Source organism: Ciconia boyciana, chromosome 1, assembly GCF_034638445.1.
Source record: "Ciconia boyciana chromosome 1, ASM3463844v1, whole genome shotgun sequence".
NCBI classification, from domain to species: Eukaryota; Metazoa; Chordata; class Aves; order Ciconiiformes; family Ciconiidae; genus Ciconia; species Ciconia boyciana.
In genome coordinates, this window is record NC_132934.1 from 161,049,621 (window position 1) to 161,071,918 (window position 22,298).

The following is a 22,298-nucleotide window of genomic DNA, read 5'->3' on the forward strand; positions in this document are numbered from 1 at the left end:
TGTGCAAAGCCCTGTCAGATAAAGACATAAATTATTTTGGGTTTAGGCAAGGCTGGTACTATTTTAAGATTAAGAAGATGGCAATAAAAGTATGTTCAGGACAAGGAAACAATTGGATGGCCCTGTGTTTCATAGGAAATAATTTTTATTTGTCAGTAGCAAATGTTCTGTTTTGTAGATGGTATTTTGATTGTTAAATGGCATACCCCGTTGCATCTGGAGAAGAAAAGAATGCAGCAACAGGCACATAAAAGTCTAAAATAAAACAAATACATAAAACATTGTGTGTTCTGACAAAGCTGGGAACAATAATTTACTACTTTTATGACCTCTGGCTAGTTCACCTAGCAGTCAGTCTTTAGAGCAGAGGATGCCTGTACATTAAATTTACACAAGCCTGTTTTTTCTTGCCTATGTTATTGTACAAGTAACTTTGAAAAAAAAAATCAAATACAATTTTACTTAAGGGAATAATCTTTCAATTAAAAAGAACAAAACTTCTTTTGTAATTGCTTCATAGGTACATCTCAAGGGTATTTCATGAAATATGCACTAACAAGACATTTGTTTCTGTCAAGGTTATTATTTCAGTAAGCCAGTTAATTGCTGATGTTGTTGGAATTGGAGGAACTAGATTTCAGCAGTCTCTTTCCATCATCAATAATTGTGCCAATAATGACAGAATTATAAAGGTCTGTTTTTATTATTCTTTTCATACTGTAGAAGGATGCTTGAAAACGCTTTCATAGCATCTTTTGCAATTATGTTTCAATTTTTTATTATGGAAAGAATAGAAAAAGATAGTAGTTAACCTAACTTTTCCATGTTTTAGCACACTACATTCCCTTCTGATGTTAAGGATTTAACAAAACGGATTCGTACAGTACTGATGGCTACAGCTCAAATGAAGGAGCATGAGAATGATCCAGAAATGCTTGTAGACCTCCAGTACAGTTTGGCAAAGTCTTATGCTAGTACACCTGAACTAAGGAAGACGTGGTTAGACAGCATGGCAAGGATCCATGTTAAAAATGGAGATCTTTCAGAGGTAAGAGGAAAAAAAATCAAACTAGTTTTAGCTTCGTGGTAAGCTTAAGCTTGTCTTTCTTGAAATGGAATGTACTATATGTAGTTGTTAGTGTGTAATATAATAAGGTTTTTCAATACGTTTTGAATTGTTAGTAGATTAGTTTCAATGGCTGGTAAGTTTTTGTCCTACCCAAGTACATCTGTAAGTCATTTCTGATTACTAATGTAAGGTTAGTTTAACTACTGTAGCTGACACGCTACTAAGCCAGGAATGCTCAATGCAAACCATCGAATACACAGACCTACCTTAAAATATCTTTGTTATCAGTTGCTAAAACACTTAACGCCAGTCCTTGAATTCCTCTCCAGTTGTCTTTTACAGAATTAGCTTGATTCTATTCCAGACTGCTTACTAAAAAACTCCTAATGTTCTAAAATTGACAAGACAATTTTTTTTGGTTGAAAAAAGAAGGCTATCTGATTTCACTGTGCTGTTAAAATATTTAATTCTAGCAAAAAAGAGAGTTGGGAGTGGGGATTTTTATATGTCTTCATGTAAGTATTTTATCAGCATACAGAATGAATTTCGTCTCTTTCTGGAAGTTTGTTCCATCTGAAAGTAAATCACATTGCATTACATCATTGAATTTCATAAACATGTCTGTTAAACTTAGCACCATGTAAGCAAGTAAATATCTCCAAGAAATAGTAGCTGCTATCTTACTCATGTCTTAGTTCTAGAATTCTTTTCTTCTGTATGGTAGCGACACAGAAGGCATACACAATACTCTTGTTATTAGCTTGTATTTTGAAGGAAACAACTTCAGCTCTCTCAGAAGACAAGCTCTTTTAGTCCTTTTCAGGTCTGTTTTTAATTTTTTTGATTAAAAACTTAGCATCTTTGACTGTACGACTAGATGAGGACCTCTGTAAATCACCAAGCCCAACCCCCTGCAAAGTATGAATTAGAGAGAATTTCTGACGGATACTTACCTTTTTCCTTCACCTCCCGTGTCTGAGATTTTGCAGCCTCCGTATGTAAACTGTTCAATTGAGAATTACAGTTAGAATAATACTTTGCTGTAAGCCTAAACCTTTTCAGTAAAAGAACAATCTTGAATATTTTTTTTTGTCCTTTCTGTGGAGAAAAATGATCAGTGTCTACTTCATGAAACATTTCAAATATTTGAAGACTATTCTGTTCCTCTTCTTGTTCTTCTGTTTTCCAGACTACACCAACCAAATTCCTTCAAATTCTATTAATAGGTCAGATCTCTCTTTCTTTTGCTGCTTTCAGATGGTCTGTCACCAGGTTTTTTTCTACATTTTTCTTGGTCTGGAGCCAAAAGGCAGGCAAAACAGGTTAGCAGAAGAACCATCAAATGTGGAGTAGAATAATTAATAGCTCTTTTGTTTCACATAACACTTAAAATGCATCCCAAAAAGAGAGTTGCCTGTTTTTATTATAGCATGGTGTTCCTACCTTGTAATTTGTGATCCATTGGTCACTCTCAGATTGTGTACTGCTGTCCATGCTACTCAACGCTCTGGTAAAGGAGGAGTGGTGCTCTTGCACAGTTATTGTTTTGCATAAATGAGGTGGAGAATTCTTACACCAGTCATAGGACATCTCCTGCAAAGCAGCAAAAAGGAAAACCAAATAAATCATCTCAGACTAGGGCTCCTCTTATATGCCTTGGTTTTAGTAGTTCCATTATAATTGTAATTTATATGATTCTTACTGTTTCTGTTTTAGGCGGCAATGTGCTATGTCCATGTAGCAGCACTGGTTGCAGAATATCTCACACGAAAAGGTATGATTTTGAAATCTTACTTTTATGTTTATATTTTTTCATTATAGTTTAGGAAAGGCAGTAGTTTCCCTGAGGAAGTTGTAGGCATTTCACTGTTCACCAAGGAGAAAACTCTGACCTAACCAGAGAGCATACTCATATATTTAAGAGTATACTTACATATCTAAGAGGCAGCATTTCAGATAAAGGTAAAGTAAAATTTTTAGGAAAGTAAAACATTTTAGTTTTACACCAGAGCTTCTAATAGCTGAAGTCAGACCCTTTCTAAAGCAAACTTATCAGTGAATATTCTTGTTCAACACTCTCTCACTGCATATAGGGAAACCTGGCATTGCTAGAGAAGTCAAAATAAATTTGTACAAATTTTCAGATGCTGAGTCAGTGATAATAGTGCTCAGAATGCTTCACCTGTCTTGGTGTTCTGTGCTAGCAGCTGTCTGTAGAAGTGAGTTTCTGATGACCCTTGAGATAGGGTAGAAAACTGTCTTTCATCTATAGGATCAGAAGAGTTCTCAGTCAGGGGTTTGAGAAAATAAAAGATTATATGGCTTTTATTAAGAAAAGTAGGTGTCTAGAAGAAAATTTCAGAAATCTGTTAAGACTGATTATGATGTTGAGCTAGTGTTTTGTTTTTGTAGGCAGACAAATTCACGTTCGCAGCTTTTTAGCTTTGCCTTTGCATGACAGTTCAAAGTGAAGCAAAGTCATGGGTCTACAAGATGCCTTTCTCTGTTCCTTTTGTGCCTCTTGCCAGATACTTGTGACGTGTATAAGCTATCCCCTCTGCCCCAGTGATTTCAGAAGCTTCTCTGAGACCAAATCTGAGACTTAGGTTGCTTGTCAAAGTTACTATGTCCTCTTGGAAGCATGATAACTAACAGTAACTAGTGATAATCTGTATTGATTTGTGATTCCTTTGGGTGATCTGCTATTTTTGTCTACTGTCATATAAAAGTTATTTCCTCTCAGTAATACAGAGGGTCGAACTTCTACATGTGTTGTTTCCAGGAGCAAAACAAAACCATGCATTTGAGGCAATCATTCAATAAAACTTCTGGTGGTCAGACTCCCATCTGAGCAGAGAGAATCTTTGTAGGAATGAGCTGTGAAATAAACATGTGCAAGTCCTGGTACTTCTGTAGTATTTACTGATTGCTCTTGAGGATTTAATTAATACAGTTTTTGGCCAAAAATCCTGATTTCTTAATTCAGCAATCTGATATAATAAAAAAGAGCTAAACAAAATGCATAAAAGAGGTAGGTTTCATGTTAGAACATTCTAAAACACATTTTTGCTAAATACTTATTTCAGTAAAGGAAGTTAGATTGCTGGGTTGTTTTTTTTTCTTGCTAGTAGACTGATTTGCTGTATCTACAGCTGAATAATCTGGTTTGCCATCCTTTGATAACTTTGTATGGTTGATGTCAGTCCATTCATATTGTTCAGACTGGGGAAGCTGATACGCCAGGGCCTGTTCGTGTACACAGTTCCAGCATGACTTCAAGCCAATTTAATTAAATGCTGTAAAAGTTACCTTGATTACCTTAGACTTAGGGTGGGGTAGATTAGACACAGGTTTAAGATAAAATAGGAAGATTCACACACTACTTATTTTAGTAGGTAAGAGTCCAGGTATTAAAATTTATGGGTTTTTTTAAAACCTATTTATACTTAAACAGTAATGTGAGGTCTAGTATTTTAATGCAGTGGGAGGCTGGATTTTTTTTTTTTAATGTATTAATTTGGTGGTAAGTATATTTAAATATGGCTTCTGTCTTATCCAGCATCACAAAATGGCCTAATGTTATCCTGGTGGAGAAAAGTAAATTTGTCTATTTTTCTTTTTCAATGACAGGGATGTTTAGGCAAGGTTGTACTGCTTTCAGAGTAATCACACCTAATATAGATGAAGAGGCTTCAATGATGGAGGATGTTGGAATGCAAGATGTTCACTTCAATGAAGTAAGTAAACATAAGAGTGTTAGAATTGATGCACATTGAAGTGCTGTTTGTTTTTCCAAGTTTTGTATTTCAATCCAGAGGCTGACTGATATGATGGATATTATAATTGTTTTCTTAGCTGCTATTCTTATCCTAAAACTGAAATAAAAAATTTCTGTGAGCTGTCCCAGCTTTAGAGAATTTACTATATACATATATGTTAAATAAAGCACTAGCACATCAACTCAACACCACTATTGGAATAAAAATAAGCAAAAAGGTTGTTGAGCTAGTTGACAGGATGAACACTAATGTGGCTTATTTATTAGAGTTAACAAGATGTGGTTTTTTTAAAAACTCAGAATTTAGCCTGTTACTCAAAGCAAAATGTAAGCTGCTCTAAGTGAGCCAAGAGTTGGGTTTCTAGTAAGTACTGCTGATGGAAACTTTTGTTAGAAATTCTTGTCAGTGTCTACCTGATAAACTATTTGTCAGAGCTGAAGTCTTTTGTAATTTTTAAATGGAATGTCTTCATTCTTTTTCTCATTAGTCAGTCCCTGCAAAAAGAATATACTGCTTATTCTGGGTCATTGAACCCTATGCAAATTTATTTCCATCTCTCAGTATTTCAATGGAACGGAAGTAAGCCAAGAGTGAAATTATAAGCCTGTGGAGCTTGCAAAAGGATCAAACCTTGCCAAATTTCATTTTTCCCTGCATGCAACCCTTTTTAAACTTAACCATGTTGTACTCTACCTGATTAAATATTGAAAAAAGTTACTATTTTTCAGATAACTTCTTCCCAGGAAGAGTAATAAGAGGGAAGAACTGTTTAGTTTTTAGTAGACTAAAAATCATGGATAAATATCATGGTTTAACCCAGCCGGCAACTAAGCCCCACGCAGCCACTCGCTCAATCCCCCCCGGTGGGATGGGGGAGAGAATCAGAAGAGTAAAAGTGAGAAAACTTGTGGGTTGAGATAAAGACAGTTTAATAGGGAAAGCAAAAGCCGCGCACGCAAGCAAAGCAAAACAAGGAATTCATTCACTCCTTCCCATGGGCAGGCAGGTGTTCAGCCATCTCCAGGAAAGCAGGGCTCCATCACACGTAACGGTTACTTGGGAGACAAACGCCATCACTCCAAATGTCTCCCCCCCTTCCTTCTTCTTCCCCAGCTTTATATGCTGAGCATGACGCCATATGGTATGGAATAGCCCTTTGGGCAGTTGGGGTCAGCTGTCCCAGCTATGTCCCCTCCCAGCTCCTTGTGCACCTGGCAGAGCATGGGAAGCTGAAAAGTCCTTGATTTAGTATAAGCACTGCTTAGCAACAACTAAAACATCCCTGTGTTATCAACACTGTTTTCAGCCCAAATCCAAAACATAGCCCCATATTAGCTACTATAAAGAAAATTAACTCTATCCTACCCAAAACCAGCACAATAAATTAAGATGACTAGTGGTTTACAGAAGTACTTCAAAACAGGTAGTCTAGTTGCTTCATGAATCGGAACATATTCATATATGGAGTGTTTCCTCAGTATGTTCTTATGTAAGTTAAACTGTATTAGTCTAAGAAAAAAAAATCACATGACAGATCAATTGGGTGCAGAAAGCAGAAACATGTTTCAAGCTGTACTTTACTACTACTGAGCAAAATGATTCTCTCATGGGAATTCGTCCTATATGTGGTAACAAGTCATGTGGAATTTCTTTCTTAAAACTTGGGATTTCCCCATATGCTAGTTACTTTAGAGTTAAATCTCCAAAAGAGTAATTACAAGTATGGGGGGTCAGGGGGGACCCCTCCATGTTTCTAAAAGGGGGCAAAAGGTCTTTTATATTCTCCAGTTTATATAAAGTCTTCCTAATTAAGTGAAATTCTTCTTAAGACTTTATGTAGTTTTTCATTTAAAAAACTGAAATTTACAAAATTCTCTATTTAATTATAATTTTAAAATAATTCTCTTTCAGGCCAGGGTTACCCTGACTCATTTCCTAAACTAGCCAGTCAGAAAAACAAAGTTTTGTTTGGTTTTGTTTTTTAACAAAGTTACTGTGTGCATTTCATTGAAACAGTTGTTTACCCAGACAGCATATTCAGCAGCACAAGTCAAATTCTCCTTGCAGAACTAAAAATCTTCTGGGTGTCAGAAATGGAAAAGTAAAAGCCTGGAACCTGATATCCTTTCCATGCTAGATTTTGCTGTAAACAGTCCATCTGGGAGAGAGCTGAGCTATGGCTAACATGCCTGTGGCAGGTGCCAGTTTTCATGCAGATTAAGGTTGGAAACAATTTCATTCAGATTTGTTGTTTTTTTCCAAAATAAACTCTTCCAGAATACAGCTTCACCACAGATATTAAGTCAATCTCTACCTTCCTACTTATTTTTTCTGGTCTCTTGTTAGCTATGACTTTCCATGAGAGGAATTATTCTAACTTGCAGATTGGTAAATGAAAGAGCTTCACAGTTCAGATGGTATTGTAGCTCTTGTAAATGATCAACATGCAGTGTAATTCAATATATTAAAGCACTTTATGAAAAACAGAAATAGGTACTTACCCAAACATACAAGATACTTTAAGTATGGTGGTGAAGGCTAGTATTCTTCAGGGATGCTCAGGCTGATATTGTTTAACATCTTCATTAGCAATATAGGTCATGGGATACAGATCATCAAGTTTGTGGATTAAACTAAATGAGGGGGAGTGACTGATATGCCAGGGGGCAGGGACCTCAAACTGAAGGAACACAGAAGCCTCTCAAATTTCTAGAAAGACAAGTGCAAAGCCTTGCAACTGCAGAAAATCACCCAACGTCTGTGTACGGGCTGGGGACAGACTGACTGGGCAGCAGCTCTGCAGAAAGACCTGGGAGTTCTAGGGCCCGAGGTTGAATGGGAACCAGCAGTGTAGCCTTGTGGCAACAAAGGCCAACTGCGTGCTGGGTTGTATTAGAAAGAGCATAGAGTCAAGAAGTGGAGGGAAGTGGGGTTTCCCCCATCTACTTGGCATTTGTGGTGCCCCGTCTGTAATCTGGTGCCCAGCGCTGCCCCCCCAAAGTCAAGAGAGATATCAACAAACTGGGAAACGTCCAGCTCCTAAGGTGGTTAGTGGAAGAATCAAACTCTTCTAAGAGGTGTGCCATAAAAGAGTAAGAGGCCGTTCTCACAGGTTACAAGGGAAACTCTGATTGGATATATGGAAAAAAAACTTCCTATGAGGATGGATAAGCACAGAAGCAGGTGGCCCAGAAATGTTGTCATCTTTTCCTCCCTCCTAACAGCCCTCCCACGTGAAGCTTTTGCTCTTTATATTTTTTCCTGTGTGCGAACAAAATTTCACAGCTTCGCTGCATTTGGATGCCCTCTGGTGTCTGTGTTAAGACTCTTGTCATAAAACGGTGTTTGTGGACAGCCCTTGTGATCCAGCAGTGACACTGGTCTTTCAGTTCTCACCACCTGGTTGCTGAGGATGGAGATATTGGGGAGTCTATACAACCCCATAATATTTGGGGGAAAGGCGGAGATGTTTTAGGGACCATTGCAGCACACAGATAAGGGTAGAATCTTTCAGTGTTTTTTTTTTTTTCTCTCAGTATCAAAGGTGGCTTTTCTTAGTGATGTCTTTATGCTGTCTTAGTCCTCTACCAAAGGGAGGAGGGGAATTAGAGTAGCATTGGATCCCTTCTAAGGATAAAAGGAGTTATTTCCAGCTTCTGACTTCACCACTACAATGCAAGAGTGGTACCAGAAGGTCTCAGGAAGTAGAAATGTCATGTCTTCTGACATATCTCAGTCTCAGACTTGGATTCTTGTGGAGATTCTTGGAGCTCCAGACATGTTTGAAGGGGACTGAGATCTGTTAGGGTACGTGGATGGGAATAGGCTTCTTCACTGTGGTTCTGTCACAGTCAAGCTGTGACCAAGTATAAGACAGTTTCATCACAGGAGCTATAAGCTGTTACATAATATCTGTAAAATTGCTTGTTACAACTGAGTTAATGGAGTTAGCCAGGTAATTTTAAATTTTTGAAAACTAGAGCAAAGTAATAATGCTATCTTAGTTTTGTTAACGCTTATTGAAGTAGAAGAAATTAAATGCATGGAAAATAAAGAATTATGACAAACTGAAGGGACTTTATAATTATGATGTAACTGCTCTAATGCAAAATGCATTCTAATGTACAGGTAGGTATAGTTCTTATTTAACCTTAAATAACTATCTTTTTGCTACAAGGATATTGGGATCAAACCCAACAAAGCCAAGGTGTTTTCTTGCTTGTGACTCTGTTTTGACCTTCAGGATTTCTTAGCTTCTCTAACTGTTATATGTCTTTTCATTCTGGGCCAAGTATACCAAATTCTACTGTTGTACCTTGATAATTACTTCTGAGTACAGATTTTGGTATTGTATCTTTTTGTTTTATCGTTGATGTAATCTGTTTGATAGTTTCCTTCAGAACCGTTACAGTCAAGTGTTTGCATACCTGCCTTTTTAAAATAATGTTCTTTGTGCAAAACCAAAAAAACCCAAGGACACAACACTTTGAAAAAACATGTTACAAGGTAAGACAAGTTTGGGTTCTCATACATGTGTCATTTGTAGGCTTTAAGAGGTCAGGAGTATCTAAAAGAAAAATGCTGTTCCTGGTAAATACAAAGAGTACATGTGTACATTCAGACCATTCTGTTTTGTTTTGTTTCCTTTTAGCAATTTTTGATTGCCACAATAATTTAAATTACTATGTGTGGATAATTTTGTTAGGAGGCAGGATCTGCCTTTTCCTTGGGAAGAACTTTGGTGTAATTATTTGCCATGCTTTTCATGAGTACTGAATTGTTTTACTTTTTCAAATGTGTATCCAATCTAGGATGTGCTGATGGAATTGTTGGAGCAGTGTGCTGATGGACTCTGGAAGGCAGAACGCTATGAACTCATTGCTGACGTATATAAACTTATAATTCCCATTTATGAAAAACGGAGAGATTTTGAGGTACTACGTTCATCATAAGTATATTTGAACAAGAAAAAAAATCCCAAGTTTTCTCCTCTAACTGCATGACACATTGTACTTCACAGAACAAGAATATTACAATTGTAACTGAAATATCAATGTGTTGAAATTTTTGTTTTAATTTTAAATAATTAAAAATGTTTTTCTTTAAATATAAATAATTAAAAATTAATCTTACATATTGTCATTCTGATACAAGTGCTAAACCGATTACTACTGTTCAGTAGAAGTGGTTTTAGTTATTAACTAAAAGGACAATCATTGATTGTTGTTTTAAGATAGGAAAGTTCTACGTTATTCTTTTACCCCATGGTTGTTTTCTTTTATTTTTAGAGGCTTGCTCATTTATATGACACTCTTCATCGAGCATACAGTAAAGTAACAGAAGTTATGCATACAGGCAAGAGACTGCTGGGAACTTATTTCAGGGTAGCATTCTTTGGCCAGGTGAGTATTATTTAACTTTCATTTGTCTGCTATATGCAGTAAGAAAAACCTGAATTTATTTTACAAGGTATACTATTTCATCATCTGTATTGATACCGTGACATAAAAAGCACAAGAAATACGGTCTGTAAGAAATAATTAAGCACCATCAATAATTTAGTTTAAAACATTTATCAATTCCAATACAATTCTTCCTTATTTTCCTCAGTAAATTTTTTGCATTTTTTTCTTTTTCTTCTTTTATTTACTACCTTAAGGCAGCGGTAAGTTTTCTATAATGTTGGTTCTTAGCAATGTATTGACTTAATGTCTATAGTGCTACAGTGTGGTTTGCAAGGCTGCTTCTTAGATTGGTATGCATTAATAGCCATTGCAATTAAACAAGTTCCATTTAGAGAACTTTAGTTCCATTAAGTTCCATTTAGAGAACAAACCACTCTTTTCTATGCATCAGTATTGCATGCTTCAAACAAAAGTTCTGGCTGTGTATTGGACAGCTTCACATCCTCTAATATATGTCTAGAATGCATATGTATCAGTATGCTGTCATGCAGTGATACACATGAGTTATACACTTTCTACGTGCATAGCCCAGTTGCTAATTGTTCAGCTGAGCATGGAGAATTGTAAAATACTCTGAGCAGTATAACTTTACATGTATTCTGTTGTCTTTTATAACTTTATAGCAATACCAGTTTACAGACAGTGAAACAGATGTTGAGGTAATTACAGTAACTGCTTACAAAGCAAGCAATGCAGTAAAAACTACTGCATTTCACCTTAGTTTGATGTGGGTATTTTTGTCTATCTAGCCTGTGTTTATACATGATATGTTGTGCTTTTCTATTTTGTCTGTTTTGTTTATGACAAAAATATTTATTTTTGGATGTCAAACATGAACTCAGACATGGCTTGTTGTTTTAAACCAATGACCTGTTTCACTTTCCATGTACTCTATATTGCATTTTGTTATGGTTTTAAAACAAATGCTTTATGTAATAAAAATAGACACATATATGCCAATATAGTACAACATAAAATTAAGATTTTTACATAAATTAAATTTCATTTTCTGGAATTAATTTTTTATTACTGCGTAAAGAAATTCTTCAGATTATTTTTATGTAAACCATTGCCAAAATACTCACTTGTGAATCAGATAGTCCTATTGGGCAACAAGAGTTCCGTTTTGGCAAGTGAAACCGTGCTGAAAGTTCACTTTTATTTAAAAGTGAAGAAAAGTTATCTCAAAGGCTTGGCACACCATGAAATTACAACAAACCTTTAAAATTTTAACTGTGTATTTCCATTATCTTTCACTCATTCTGTAGTAGATAATTACATTTTTCTGTTTTGTTTTTTTTAATTCTCTTAGGAAACCTTTTTTACTTAGATTTTAATTTCTCTTTATTTATGTTTGCTTGAATCCTGATGTTAAATGTTTATATTTGCTTTGAACCACACACATTATGTTCATCTTAATCATTGCCCTATGTGGTTTTTTCCCAAGATTTTGATTACTTCATTTTTTACAGGGATTCTTTGAGGATGAAGATGGAAAGGAATATATCTATAAAGAGCCTAAACTCACGCCTCTCTCAGAAATTTCCCAAAGACTCCAAAAACTCTACTCTGACAAATTTGGATCTGAAAATGTCAAAATGATTCAGGATTCTGGCAAAGTATGATCCTTAGTCTCTCTAAAAAATACTGATATATTACTTCCACTAATCCACTTGAAATACTGTGGGATCACTGTCTGTTACTCATGTGGTACACAAACATGTGTGTCTAAAAACTCTACTGGTTGAAGGGCATAAGAGAAATATCATCTCCTATTAAGTTTACCTTTAAGAACAACAAAAAAGCTTAATTTCCATAGTGTTACCTCTCGAAATAATAATTGTATCTTGGAACAAATTTGGATTATGGTCATATCCTGTGTTATCTTTAGCTATATTTCTTGACAGTTCATGCACAGCCATTCTTTGGAAGTTTTTCCCTTTTCTGCACCTTGAGAGCAGAATCCAAACTTTCTTCTGAAGTAAGAAACAGACCCTTCTTCCAAGAAAAGTACCATATGTAAATAACATTTTAACTCTGTATCAGTTGTTCTTGTTATCCTTTGCCTATGTCTCTGAGCCTGTTCAATCTTATAAACGCTTGAACTGCAGAAAAAAATGCTCACACAAAGTCATCTGGTTAAATCTAGATTTGTCATAGGAAATTATTTCCTTTGTAATTGAAGGCTCCAAAACTGGTGAACTGAAGATGGCTACAGTATCCTGTATGCTGAGAAGAACACATAGTGCACAAGATGCCTCCCTGCATTCCTTTCATTCCCTTCCTCAGCCAATTTTTAACTTTTGTTTAGATTCATACTTTAAGGTGATTTTTCTCTTATTATAATTTCCTGTCTCTTCTGTTCCTTGATTCTACCAGTAAGATCACAAAGTTCTGTGCTTCTCGGCCTGAAAGTGCAGCAATGATGGGCTTTTCTGTATTGGAACTTTAAAAGGAGAGCAGGACTTATGCAAGGGCTAGATTTCATGCCATGGAAGGCAAAAGATTTATATTGTAATCTCAGTTTTTCATAGCTCTTCCAGTATACTCTTCTGAATTCTTTACAATTAATTATAATGCATGTGTTTGTCAGCATTTGTAGGGAACATTTTCTATCAGCTGTATCAGAATAAGCATGTAAATTACCACTTAAATTCCAGTCCAATAATCTTGAAAACATTGCAGATTAAAAAAATAAAATAAAATTAATCAAGCAGCATGTTCCAATAAAAATGGATAACAGCAGGCAGACCTTAGCTCTGTTCCCAGTTTGGTCCAGGACTTACCTGGTGACTTCATGTGTGTATTTGCATTGTTGTTTTTCCCACTTAGTTTATAGAAGTGAAATGGCTCAGAGATAGGCAGAGATACGAATATTTGGCATGGGACTAAAATGGTAGGCAACAACTCTTAGAAAGATGCACACATTTAGGGTGCCCTCTTTATCCCATGGTTGGGGGAATTAAAAAAAAAAAAAAAAATCCTTGGCCCATTTAGGGACCCTGTTGGGCAAAGACTTAGGAGGCCTTATCTATTGGTACTAGGGACTAGTTGCTGCTTTTACCATATTAAAGATCTACCAGTCCATGAGGCTCTTACTCATCCAGCTCTAGAAACAAAATGAACCGAATAGAGAAGGTTTCGATTTGCCCTGCTCCCACCAGTATATTCTTTGGGACCCTCGTAGAGTTGAGACAGAGAGGTTGGGAGGAGTTCCTTCTGAAGGTAATAGCTGAACTATTTACAATGTAGGGTTTTATTTTTAATTATTAACTTTTTTTATCACTAGCAATTTTTGCTCTCCAGTCTACTGTTGTATCAGCTGTCATGGAGGACAAGTATTTGTTTCTGGGTTTTCTGTATCTGTGTCTTCCAGTGTTAATCATGGGTATAACTCTGTATGATGTTTTTGTTTGCAGTTCTGCATATACAAATTATCGATAATGAGTGTTTTAAAAAACCAAACAAACAACAAAAAAGCCCACAAAAAAACCCCACAACATGTTGTAATGTATCTAGCTGTGTTGTCTTCCTAATAGTTAGAAACTGAATGCAGAGAAGCCCCGTGGGAGCATTAATGTTTCCTGTGTTTTCAGTCATTTACAGGTTAAGAGACCAAATTCAATTTCTGAAAGTTGTGTGACTACAATTAAATCCACTTTATTCACAATGCAGCTATTTGATCCTTTTTGTCATGTTTTAAAGGTAAATCCTAAGGATTTAGATTCGAAATATGCATATATTCAAGTTACACATGTAATTCCATACTTTGAAGAAAAAGAGTTGCAAGAAAGAAAAACAGATTTTGAAAGGACTCATAACATTCGTCGCTTTATGTTTGAGATGCCTTTTACTCAAGCTGGTAAAAGACAAGGAGGAGTAGAAGAACAGTGTAAGCGACGGACTATTTTGACAGGTACTGATTGAATGGAAGTTTCCTTTAAAAGAAAACTGCTTTTTTTTTTTTTAATACTTAATTCTTGATACTAGGTTTTTCTATATGTTGTGTATTTTGTCAGAAAACATCCTTTAGAAGATTTCACACATGGCTGTTGGAGGTGACAAGAATACGAAAATACTGTTAGACAAAACAACCTTTCAAAATTAGTACATACTTGAAAATAAATGATATGCAAACACTTACAAATGACCATCTGAGAATACGTATATCATTGTGTTATTTCTTAACCCTGAAGCATTGGAAAAAGTAAAATCTCATATGTGACTATGTTCTAATCACCCTTCACTTTTAAATAATTTTGGGGGTTTTTTTAATAATGGAATGTCTGCATCTCTCCCTTCGCCCTTCCCTGTGCTCACCTCTCTTTGCTATAAAACATTGAAGAACGGTGGTATTATTCTTGCTGGTTTGGATATGGGGTTTTTCAGCATTCTTTCAGTCTGTGGACCTCTTAAATGCAGCGTTGGTTCTTTTGTCTAAAAGCAGCTAAAAGAGCCTGAAGGCAGGTTCTAGTTTGATTTCCAGCCTCTGTTCAATTGTGACTTCAGACTAATCACTGTGCTTTAGTTTCTCATTTGTTAGCTTTAGAATGGAGAGTGCCCATCTATCTCCCCATAGGCTCAAACTTTCAAGGTGTTTAGTTCAATGATACAAAACCTCTTATTATACTTTTAAGGGAGATAATTAAAAGTTATGGTGTGTTTGGCTATTTTTTTGTATAACAAGTTGCACTTTGACTGGAAGCATTAATTCAAATGGTCGAACTCTCTTCTGTATGCGTTTTCCCATTTCACTTACTTAAAGTCCTTTATAGCTATCAGCTAAAATACTTTTCATATTTTTAGCCAAAAGTAGGTTTTCAGATTGGTTTCTTCAAGGGATAATCCTCAAATAATTTCGGGGGTTTTTTTCCTTAAGCTTCAAGATTTGTGAATCTGGAGTCTAGCTTTCCTTATTCTTAGAAAAAGACCATTTTGTGTTTTGTCTCTGTTAAGTGTGAACTTGTGTATCAGTGTCTTAATACAGTGGTAAAAGCAACTTAAATAAATTACTTTATAATGTCAGCTGTCCATACCTAATACTTGTGAGGAAAGAGAAAATACAACTTAGTTATTTTTGATTCTTCTCCTCTTTGGGATATGTGGATGATAAGCAATTCTTTTTACAGTTCTCATATGAATTAAGTTCCAATGGTTTATTTCTTGGTTATTAGTAGTAGCAGTAATGACAATGATCTTTCTTTACTGTAATACATGTAAAGCTATGCATATTTACATTTTCAATATTTTGTTTCCCTGTACAGTTGGTAGTCTTTCTAATTATATTATATGTTATTAAATTGGGCAACTAATTACATAAAAATGAGATTTTAGCATAAAATTCTATCCAAACACACCTTATTCAAAAAAATTTCTAACTATGTTAATCTTGTTTCCTTCCATAGCTATACATTGTTTCCCATATGTGAAAAAGCGCATTCCAGTAATGTACCAGCACCATACTGATTTAAACCCAATTGAAGTAGCCATTGACGAAATGAGTAAAAAAGTTGCAGAACTTAGGCAGCTTTGTTCTTCAGCTGAAGTAGATATGATCAAATTGCAGCTGAAGCTACAAGGAAGTGTCAGTGTACAGGTAAGACCATATACTTTGCCATTCAGCTATTTCGCTTGCTTCTGTCCCTGAAAAATTACACAAGTAGCATTTTATCATTAGTTTCTATTCTGTATATTCAAGAATGTCCTAAATTAGAAGTATGCTCACTGTTTGCAGTTATTTCCAGAATAGGAAAAGCAATACAAGTATTTCATATGAACACTGATCATGGACAGTTACATGAAACGATTAAGATTAATCTCTGGAATCTATGGTGGACTGAGCCCCACCAGGTTTTGGTGTAAAGCTGAAACTACCATAAAATAGTGACTTTCCATATGAGGATGAATTAACATACTTTGCCTAGATGTAGATCTGCTCACAGTAGGTTCAACATGGTCTTTATTGCTTTTGTATTTTGGTCAGATCCCTGTGAAGATGAAGAGGGAGTGCCAAAATATAGGAGGAGGGTAATAGTAGGAAATCTCACTGTGCAACATTTTGTTGTGCCTAAGGAAAGCAAGAACTAAATGTATAAAGAAACCATCAGATTCACCAAAATAGGTGAATTTAGGTGAATACATAAAGCAGTTGTAGCATGTACAAATCAATATGGTAAGGGTCTTAAGAATGCAATGACAAAAGTGCTGCTCTATTATTTTTAACTGATTCAAATCAAAGGGAACGGTAAACACAGTTATCTGAAATGAACTGTTGTCATGTTGAAGAGAAAATTAAAAAAAAAACCAAACCAAACAAACAAAAAAACCAAACCAAAACAAAACCCCAAGGTTCCAGAATCAGGAAGTTGTCAGGCTAGTATTTGGGATGAGAAGGGAGGGGCTCTTACTGTTAATGTAAAATAATAATGTGAATTAGTCAGAAATCATTGAATCCACTTTTCATGTAGGTGCCATAATAGTGCAATTAAATTTCTGCGAATTATTGCAGAATTTTCAGCTTGGAAGAGTGTTTTCAATAGATAAGCAGACCAAACAGTAGTAGATTTAGCTCATTTTCCCACCCTAATTTCATAAACAGAGATGACAAATTGGCAGTATCAGCAGTTGCTTTGCCACATCATCAAGGTGGTTTCTTTGTGCCAGGACAGGTTCATGCAGAGTGCTGTAGGGACCTCTGCTGCTTTTATGTTCCCACTCCAGCACTGTTCTTGTTTCGTAAGTCCAGCTTTTTTAAAATCAATGTGTTCTCCTAAGAAAAGCAAATCAGACAGACACCTGTAGCATCTGTTACTGCTAAGACAGTATGTCAGAGAACTGACTTTATTTTGTAATTCTTGTTCTTTTTAGGTTAATGCTGGTCCATTAGCATATGCAAGAGCTTTCTTAGATGACACAAACACCAAAAGATATCCAGACAATAAAGTAAAGCTATTAAAGGAAGTTTTTAGGTATGTTGGGGGGGGAGGAGGGGAGAAGATTTTTTTTCAAGACTGGTATCATAAGAATTTTTTCGTAAACTTTTATAGTGTTCTGACTGCATTAAAAACATAGTTTAAACTGGCATTTTGAATTAATCTTTTGGATTTTGTATTCCTGATTGAGATTTTTTTATTATTATTATTTTATCTAAATCAGGCAATTTGTTGAAGCTTGTGGGCATGCTCTGGGTGTAAATGAACGACTTATAAAGGAAGATCAGTTGGAATATCAAGAAGAAATGAAGGCCAACTACAGAGAAATGGCAAAAGAGCTTTCTGAAATAATGCATGAGCAAGTATGTGCTGAAATTAAATTATACATACCAGCATTCAGAATGTAGCTGTAATGTGAACCCACTAGGAAAAGTGTATATAATGCTTTACATAAAAGGTTGTGGGTTTTTTTTCCCCCTATTGGAGTATAAGCATATCATGGAATTGTGGAACTTCCTCATTTTTTTCTCTTTGTGAATTTTCTGCAGATGCTTTCTTGGCCTTCAGAATTAAGTCTTCCTCATTAAGAAAGTAAATCTGGTTGGCACCAGCCTATTTTTTTTGTAGGAGAGGAAGACTACAGTAAAGATCAAACAAATTTAATGACATGAATATATATGTCATTTATACTTCGTATGTGTGGTAGTTACAGGGGTCTCTATTCAGTGACCCAGAAAGTTCATTTTAGTCTATACTTCCTGATAACTCTAGGGGGATTTGATCTGCAAGCTTAGACCTTTTTCTTCAGATTTTGGAGGTGTAAGCATTTGCTTTTGCCACAAAGAGTTAAACATCTTTCAAGAGGTATTCCAACACATTTTCTTGAGGGTGATTCACTACAGACAAGCTGGAGATATGAGAACAGGAAAACCAGAACTCTTGTGGACTGAGATTTAGGACCTTGCATCTGGATCTATGGTAGAAATGTCTCCTGACTTCAGAGGCAAGGATATTATTTCCAGGAGGACAGGAAGGGCTGAAGATTCATGCTTGATCCCTGCCGCCTTGGTATTTTTATTCATCATATTCATCACTTCAGGTTCCTTTTCTTTCATCCACTGTTATTTGTATAATCTTTTCCCAAAGCCATAGAATGGCTCATAGTTCTTAACCCTCAAGACTTGTATTTCTGGCCCACAAGAAATACCTGTGTTTTCAGATAATATTTTACCTTACAAATACACATGTCTATGAGACTTCCTTAGATGTATGACCATATCAGTTGATACAAAGAGGAGCTCTGAGTTTCTCTTGTCTGTAAAAAAACTATAGGCTTTACTCAGAAATCAAATTGTATAGGAAAAATCAAACTTGAGACCTACTTGAGGCATTTAGTCTAGCTGACATTTAAACGCTCTGTTAATCTTCCAGCATTTTTCAGGATTGCATCCTTTAGATGTACAATGACTTTACCCATTTACTATTTTTTGATGTCTCTAAGTTACTCAATTATTATCCAAGAAATACTTGCTCAAAAAGCTAGTCAGCTTGCCGCTATAACAGCTTATCCATAGGCATATCTAAGAAAGATTCGCCTTTATTCTACTCTTGCTTAGATGGTATCCAAAACTTTTATGGCAAATTTTTTCTGTTCAAAAATGTGTCGTCTAAAGTTCACTTTGCATGCTTTCTTGCTCTCCATTATTTCCTGATGTGGTTTTCTCAGATACTGTGCTATGAGTAGCTCTGTGCTATGATATAATTATGGTGAAGCACAAGAATACAGCAAGCGCATAGGCTTTATTTTCATTCTCTTATTCTTTTGTTATACTATCACAGTGAAAAGCTTACCACAAAACTAACTTTTTTTTAACCACCAGTGACTGAGAATATTGTGAAACAAGGTTTGTAGGGAGTGATACCATTTTGTCAGAATCCATGTGTTGGGTTTTTTTTTTTAAAAAAAAAAAAAAAACAGTGTCTTTCAGATATGTGTGTAGAGGCAAACAGTTTGAAAGATCCCTAAAACAGGAAAAGAGATTGCTTAGCTGACAAAAATGGGACAGTTTGACTGTATTTCAATGTGATGTATTGAAAAGCAGAAAGCAGTGGAGGGTTTTAGAAAGGGGGATAGCTGATTAAGATGAATGAGGTATATGGGAGAATTAGACAGCTGTACAGATGACCCCTTCAGGAAAGAGAGGAAAATGGTTTGGTCAAATAACTTAATGATAAGGGTAATAAATGAAAGATTAATATTCCCCTGGTGTAGGAAAAAGTGAAAGAATATAATGACAGTTTGTACACAAGAAAAAATACTTTAAACTCAATGCAAGATATTTATGTTTAAAAAATGCTCAGGTGTGTGATTTCCAAAGACTGGCGACAAGAAAAAGCATGTAGTGCCTGAAACTCCAGGAGTAAATCACATTGTCTAAAAGTACACAAAGAGAAGTAGGGGCAAACAACTGATACCTGTAAGATAGTGTGAACAGAATATAAAAGTACAGCACTGACTGCAGTAATGTGTACTATTAGCCTACCATTGTATTCTTTTTATATAAATGTAATAAGTTGTAAATAATTAAAACATGGTATGTTGTTGGGTTAGGTTTTTTTTTTTAAAATTAGATTGATCACTCCCCTGAAGGCTTAGAATCGTAAGGCTCTTCACTGAAATCTTTAAAAATGTCACCTTTGTGTGCCTGCCTGTTGCTGTGTTTGGAAAAAGAGCTTCTGACAATGTTTGTTCTAATGACATTGAAAAAAAACTATTGGCTGTCTTATAATAGTGTGAATTTTAAACAATTGCAAAAATTTTGTTATGAAAAACATGCATAGAATGAAAAACATGTTATAGAAAAGAATCTTAACAGATTTTTCATTTTTTCTCCTCTGCTGCTTGCCAATATGATCAGATGGGATGGTAATTAGTTTTCTTTACTTCTGCTCTTAGTTTTTCTAATCTTTATATAATTTCTTTCTTTCCAACATTTCTAATCTTAGCATCAGTAAATTTATAGCTGTTAAGAATGAAGTGGTTTTGGTGCTTCGATAGCTTTCGATAAGAAATGCTCAAATCATACCTCCTAAGTCAAAAAAAAAAAAAAAAAAAAAACCAAAGAAAAAAGGGCAAAAAGCAAGCCTGTTGCCCTTGTGAAACTTCTTTTGAAAGTTAACAAGAGAAATGAGAGAAGCTGTTCAAGCTTCCTCTAGAGAGGACAGTGTAATACCTAAATTAGGAGAACTGATGTTGGAGAAATAACTACTGCCCTCTAAATTCTAGTAGAGGATGTCTGAAAAGAGTAACCATCCCCAAAAAGAAGTTCTGTGCAATTGAGAAAGTACGAAAAAGTTGAGCTGATAAGCAGCACATTATGAAATGGTTAGCTGTTTTATAAATGCTTGTGTCATTTTATAACACTTTGGTAAATACATGTTTTCCATTTTAAGATTACTCCTGTTGAAGAAAAGGCCAGTGTTATGCCTAATTCGCTACACATTTTCAACGCCATAAGTGGAACTCCAACAAGCACAACAGTTCACGGGATGCCCAGTTCTTCTTCAGTTGCATGATTGTTTTGTAAAGGAAAGTATGTTTGTTTTTTTTAATGTGGATTTGCTTCATTGTGTGCAAACTCAGGATGATTTTGAAACTAAATGTTGGGCACGTGCAAGCTGCATAATTCGTACGAATGTCTGAGCACACTTAGCAAATAGCAGTTACTGGTAATAGTCTTTTAGAGTAAGGGAGGCGCACATATTTTTTTAATCTTGCTGGTAACATTTAAAAGTATTCACAATGTCATTGCAGAGGTGTGTGTTGGAAAATTATAAACTTGAAGTTAATTTCTCTTTTTCATTAGAAAGTATTATTAAAATTAATTGCACATTACAAAAAAGTGTTGTGGGATGTAATTTTGCAGATATGTAACATTCAGGTGTTCTTTTTGTGTATGGCACATAGAGATTGATTCCAAGTACAAGAACTATTTTGGGGCTAGACAGAGACACTAGTTTTTTGGGTTTAATGGAACTGACAATAGTAGTTTTTGTACCATTTGGCAATTTGTTGTGCTTTATTTTATACCTTGTTGCATTTTGGAGGTATGTGAGCTTAGATCTTATTAAACAACTAAATACAACCAAAGGTCTGTATTAATGAACACTGAGTTATACTAAAATATCAATAGTAGTAAATTGTTATGTACATATTGTTTGTTAATACAGTCCATACAGTCTGTACATAAATGTATTACATTTCTAATCATTTTTTAATATTCATACCAGCTCTTATCCTTCTGCTTTCAGTTTATTGTGAAAATTTGCTCATTCCAAGTATATGCAGACTTTACAGTTCATTTATTCCTGTATATAAATAAGTGCAATATAAAGATGTATACAGTCTTTGCTATGGTAGGTTTATATGCAGTTATTAAAAGAAAAAAACTTTTTTGCCAAAGCAATGGAGTATGTAATTGGTGATCATGGTTACTGTGGTAAATGGTGGTATAATTTAAAGCTTTTTCCATATTCTTATTCTTTTAAGACATTAATTTAGTAATTTTATATTTGGGGAAAATAAAGGTTTTTAATTTTATTTAACTGGAAGCACTGTCCTGCTGTAATTAAACATTCTGTACTACATCTATATTAAAAGGAAAAAAGTAGTTACTTTTCTCACTGTGTACTCTGGTTTTTATTTCAGATTTGTCACTGAGACTGGGGAAAGATGAAAGCTTGATCAAAAAAAAATGGCTTTTTGTAGCTTAAGTATGAGATGAGATGCAGACATTTCTAGGGTGTGTTTCATATTCCTTGTCAACAAAGGGAATTTAGGTTATTAGTTAAGACATCAGTTTTGGATCCATCACATTTTGACTCAAGTAATATGTTACAGTAACTAAAGGTTGTTACTCACCAGTACAGCTAATATTAGGAAGTCTTCAAAACTTCAGTCAGTTTTCATCAAATGACAGTAGAAATCATCTTTTCCTTATGACATTAGGTTTACTGTTATTTTCTGTAGCGTAGCATGAAACTCGTATGTTGC

General features: G+C 35.2%; 1 protein-coding gene across 2 annotated transcripts in view; it reads left to right on the top strand.

Annotated features, from left to right (window-relative positions):
* Positions 1–21,898, top strand: part of DOCK9 (dedicator of cytokinesis 9) — a 136,185-nt gene extending 114,287 nt beyond the window's left edge. For both annotated transcript variants that reach the window (XM_072849945.1, XM_072849946.1), the window contains exons 42-53: positions 579–692; positions 833–1,048; positions 2,786–2,843; positions 4,700–4,806; positions 9,660–9,782; positions 10,137–10,250; positions 11,786–11,932; positions 14,019–14,229; positions 15,719–15,909; positions 17,181–17,281; positions 17,469–17,607; positions 20,699–21,898. In XM_072849945.1, the coding sequence (XP_072706046.1) occupies positions 579–692; positions 833–1,048; positions 2,786–2,843; positions 4,700–4,806; positions 9,660–9,782; positions 10,137–10,250; positions 11,786–11,932; positions 14,019–14,229; positions 15,719–15,909; positions 17,181–17,281; positions 17,469–17,607; positions 20,699–20,821 (1,644 nt within the window). In that variant the 3' untranslated portion in view covers positions 20,822–21,898. The remainder of the gene's footprint in view (positions 1–578; positions 693–832; positions 1,049–2,785; positions 2,844–4,699; positions 4,807–9,659; positions 9,783–10,136; positions 10,251–11,785; positions 11,933–14,018; positions 14,230–15,718; positions 15,910–17,180; positions 17,282–17,468; positions 17,608–20,698) is intronic.
* The last annotated feature ends 400 nt before the right edge of the window (positions 21,899–22,298 follow it).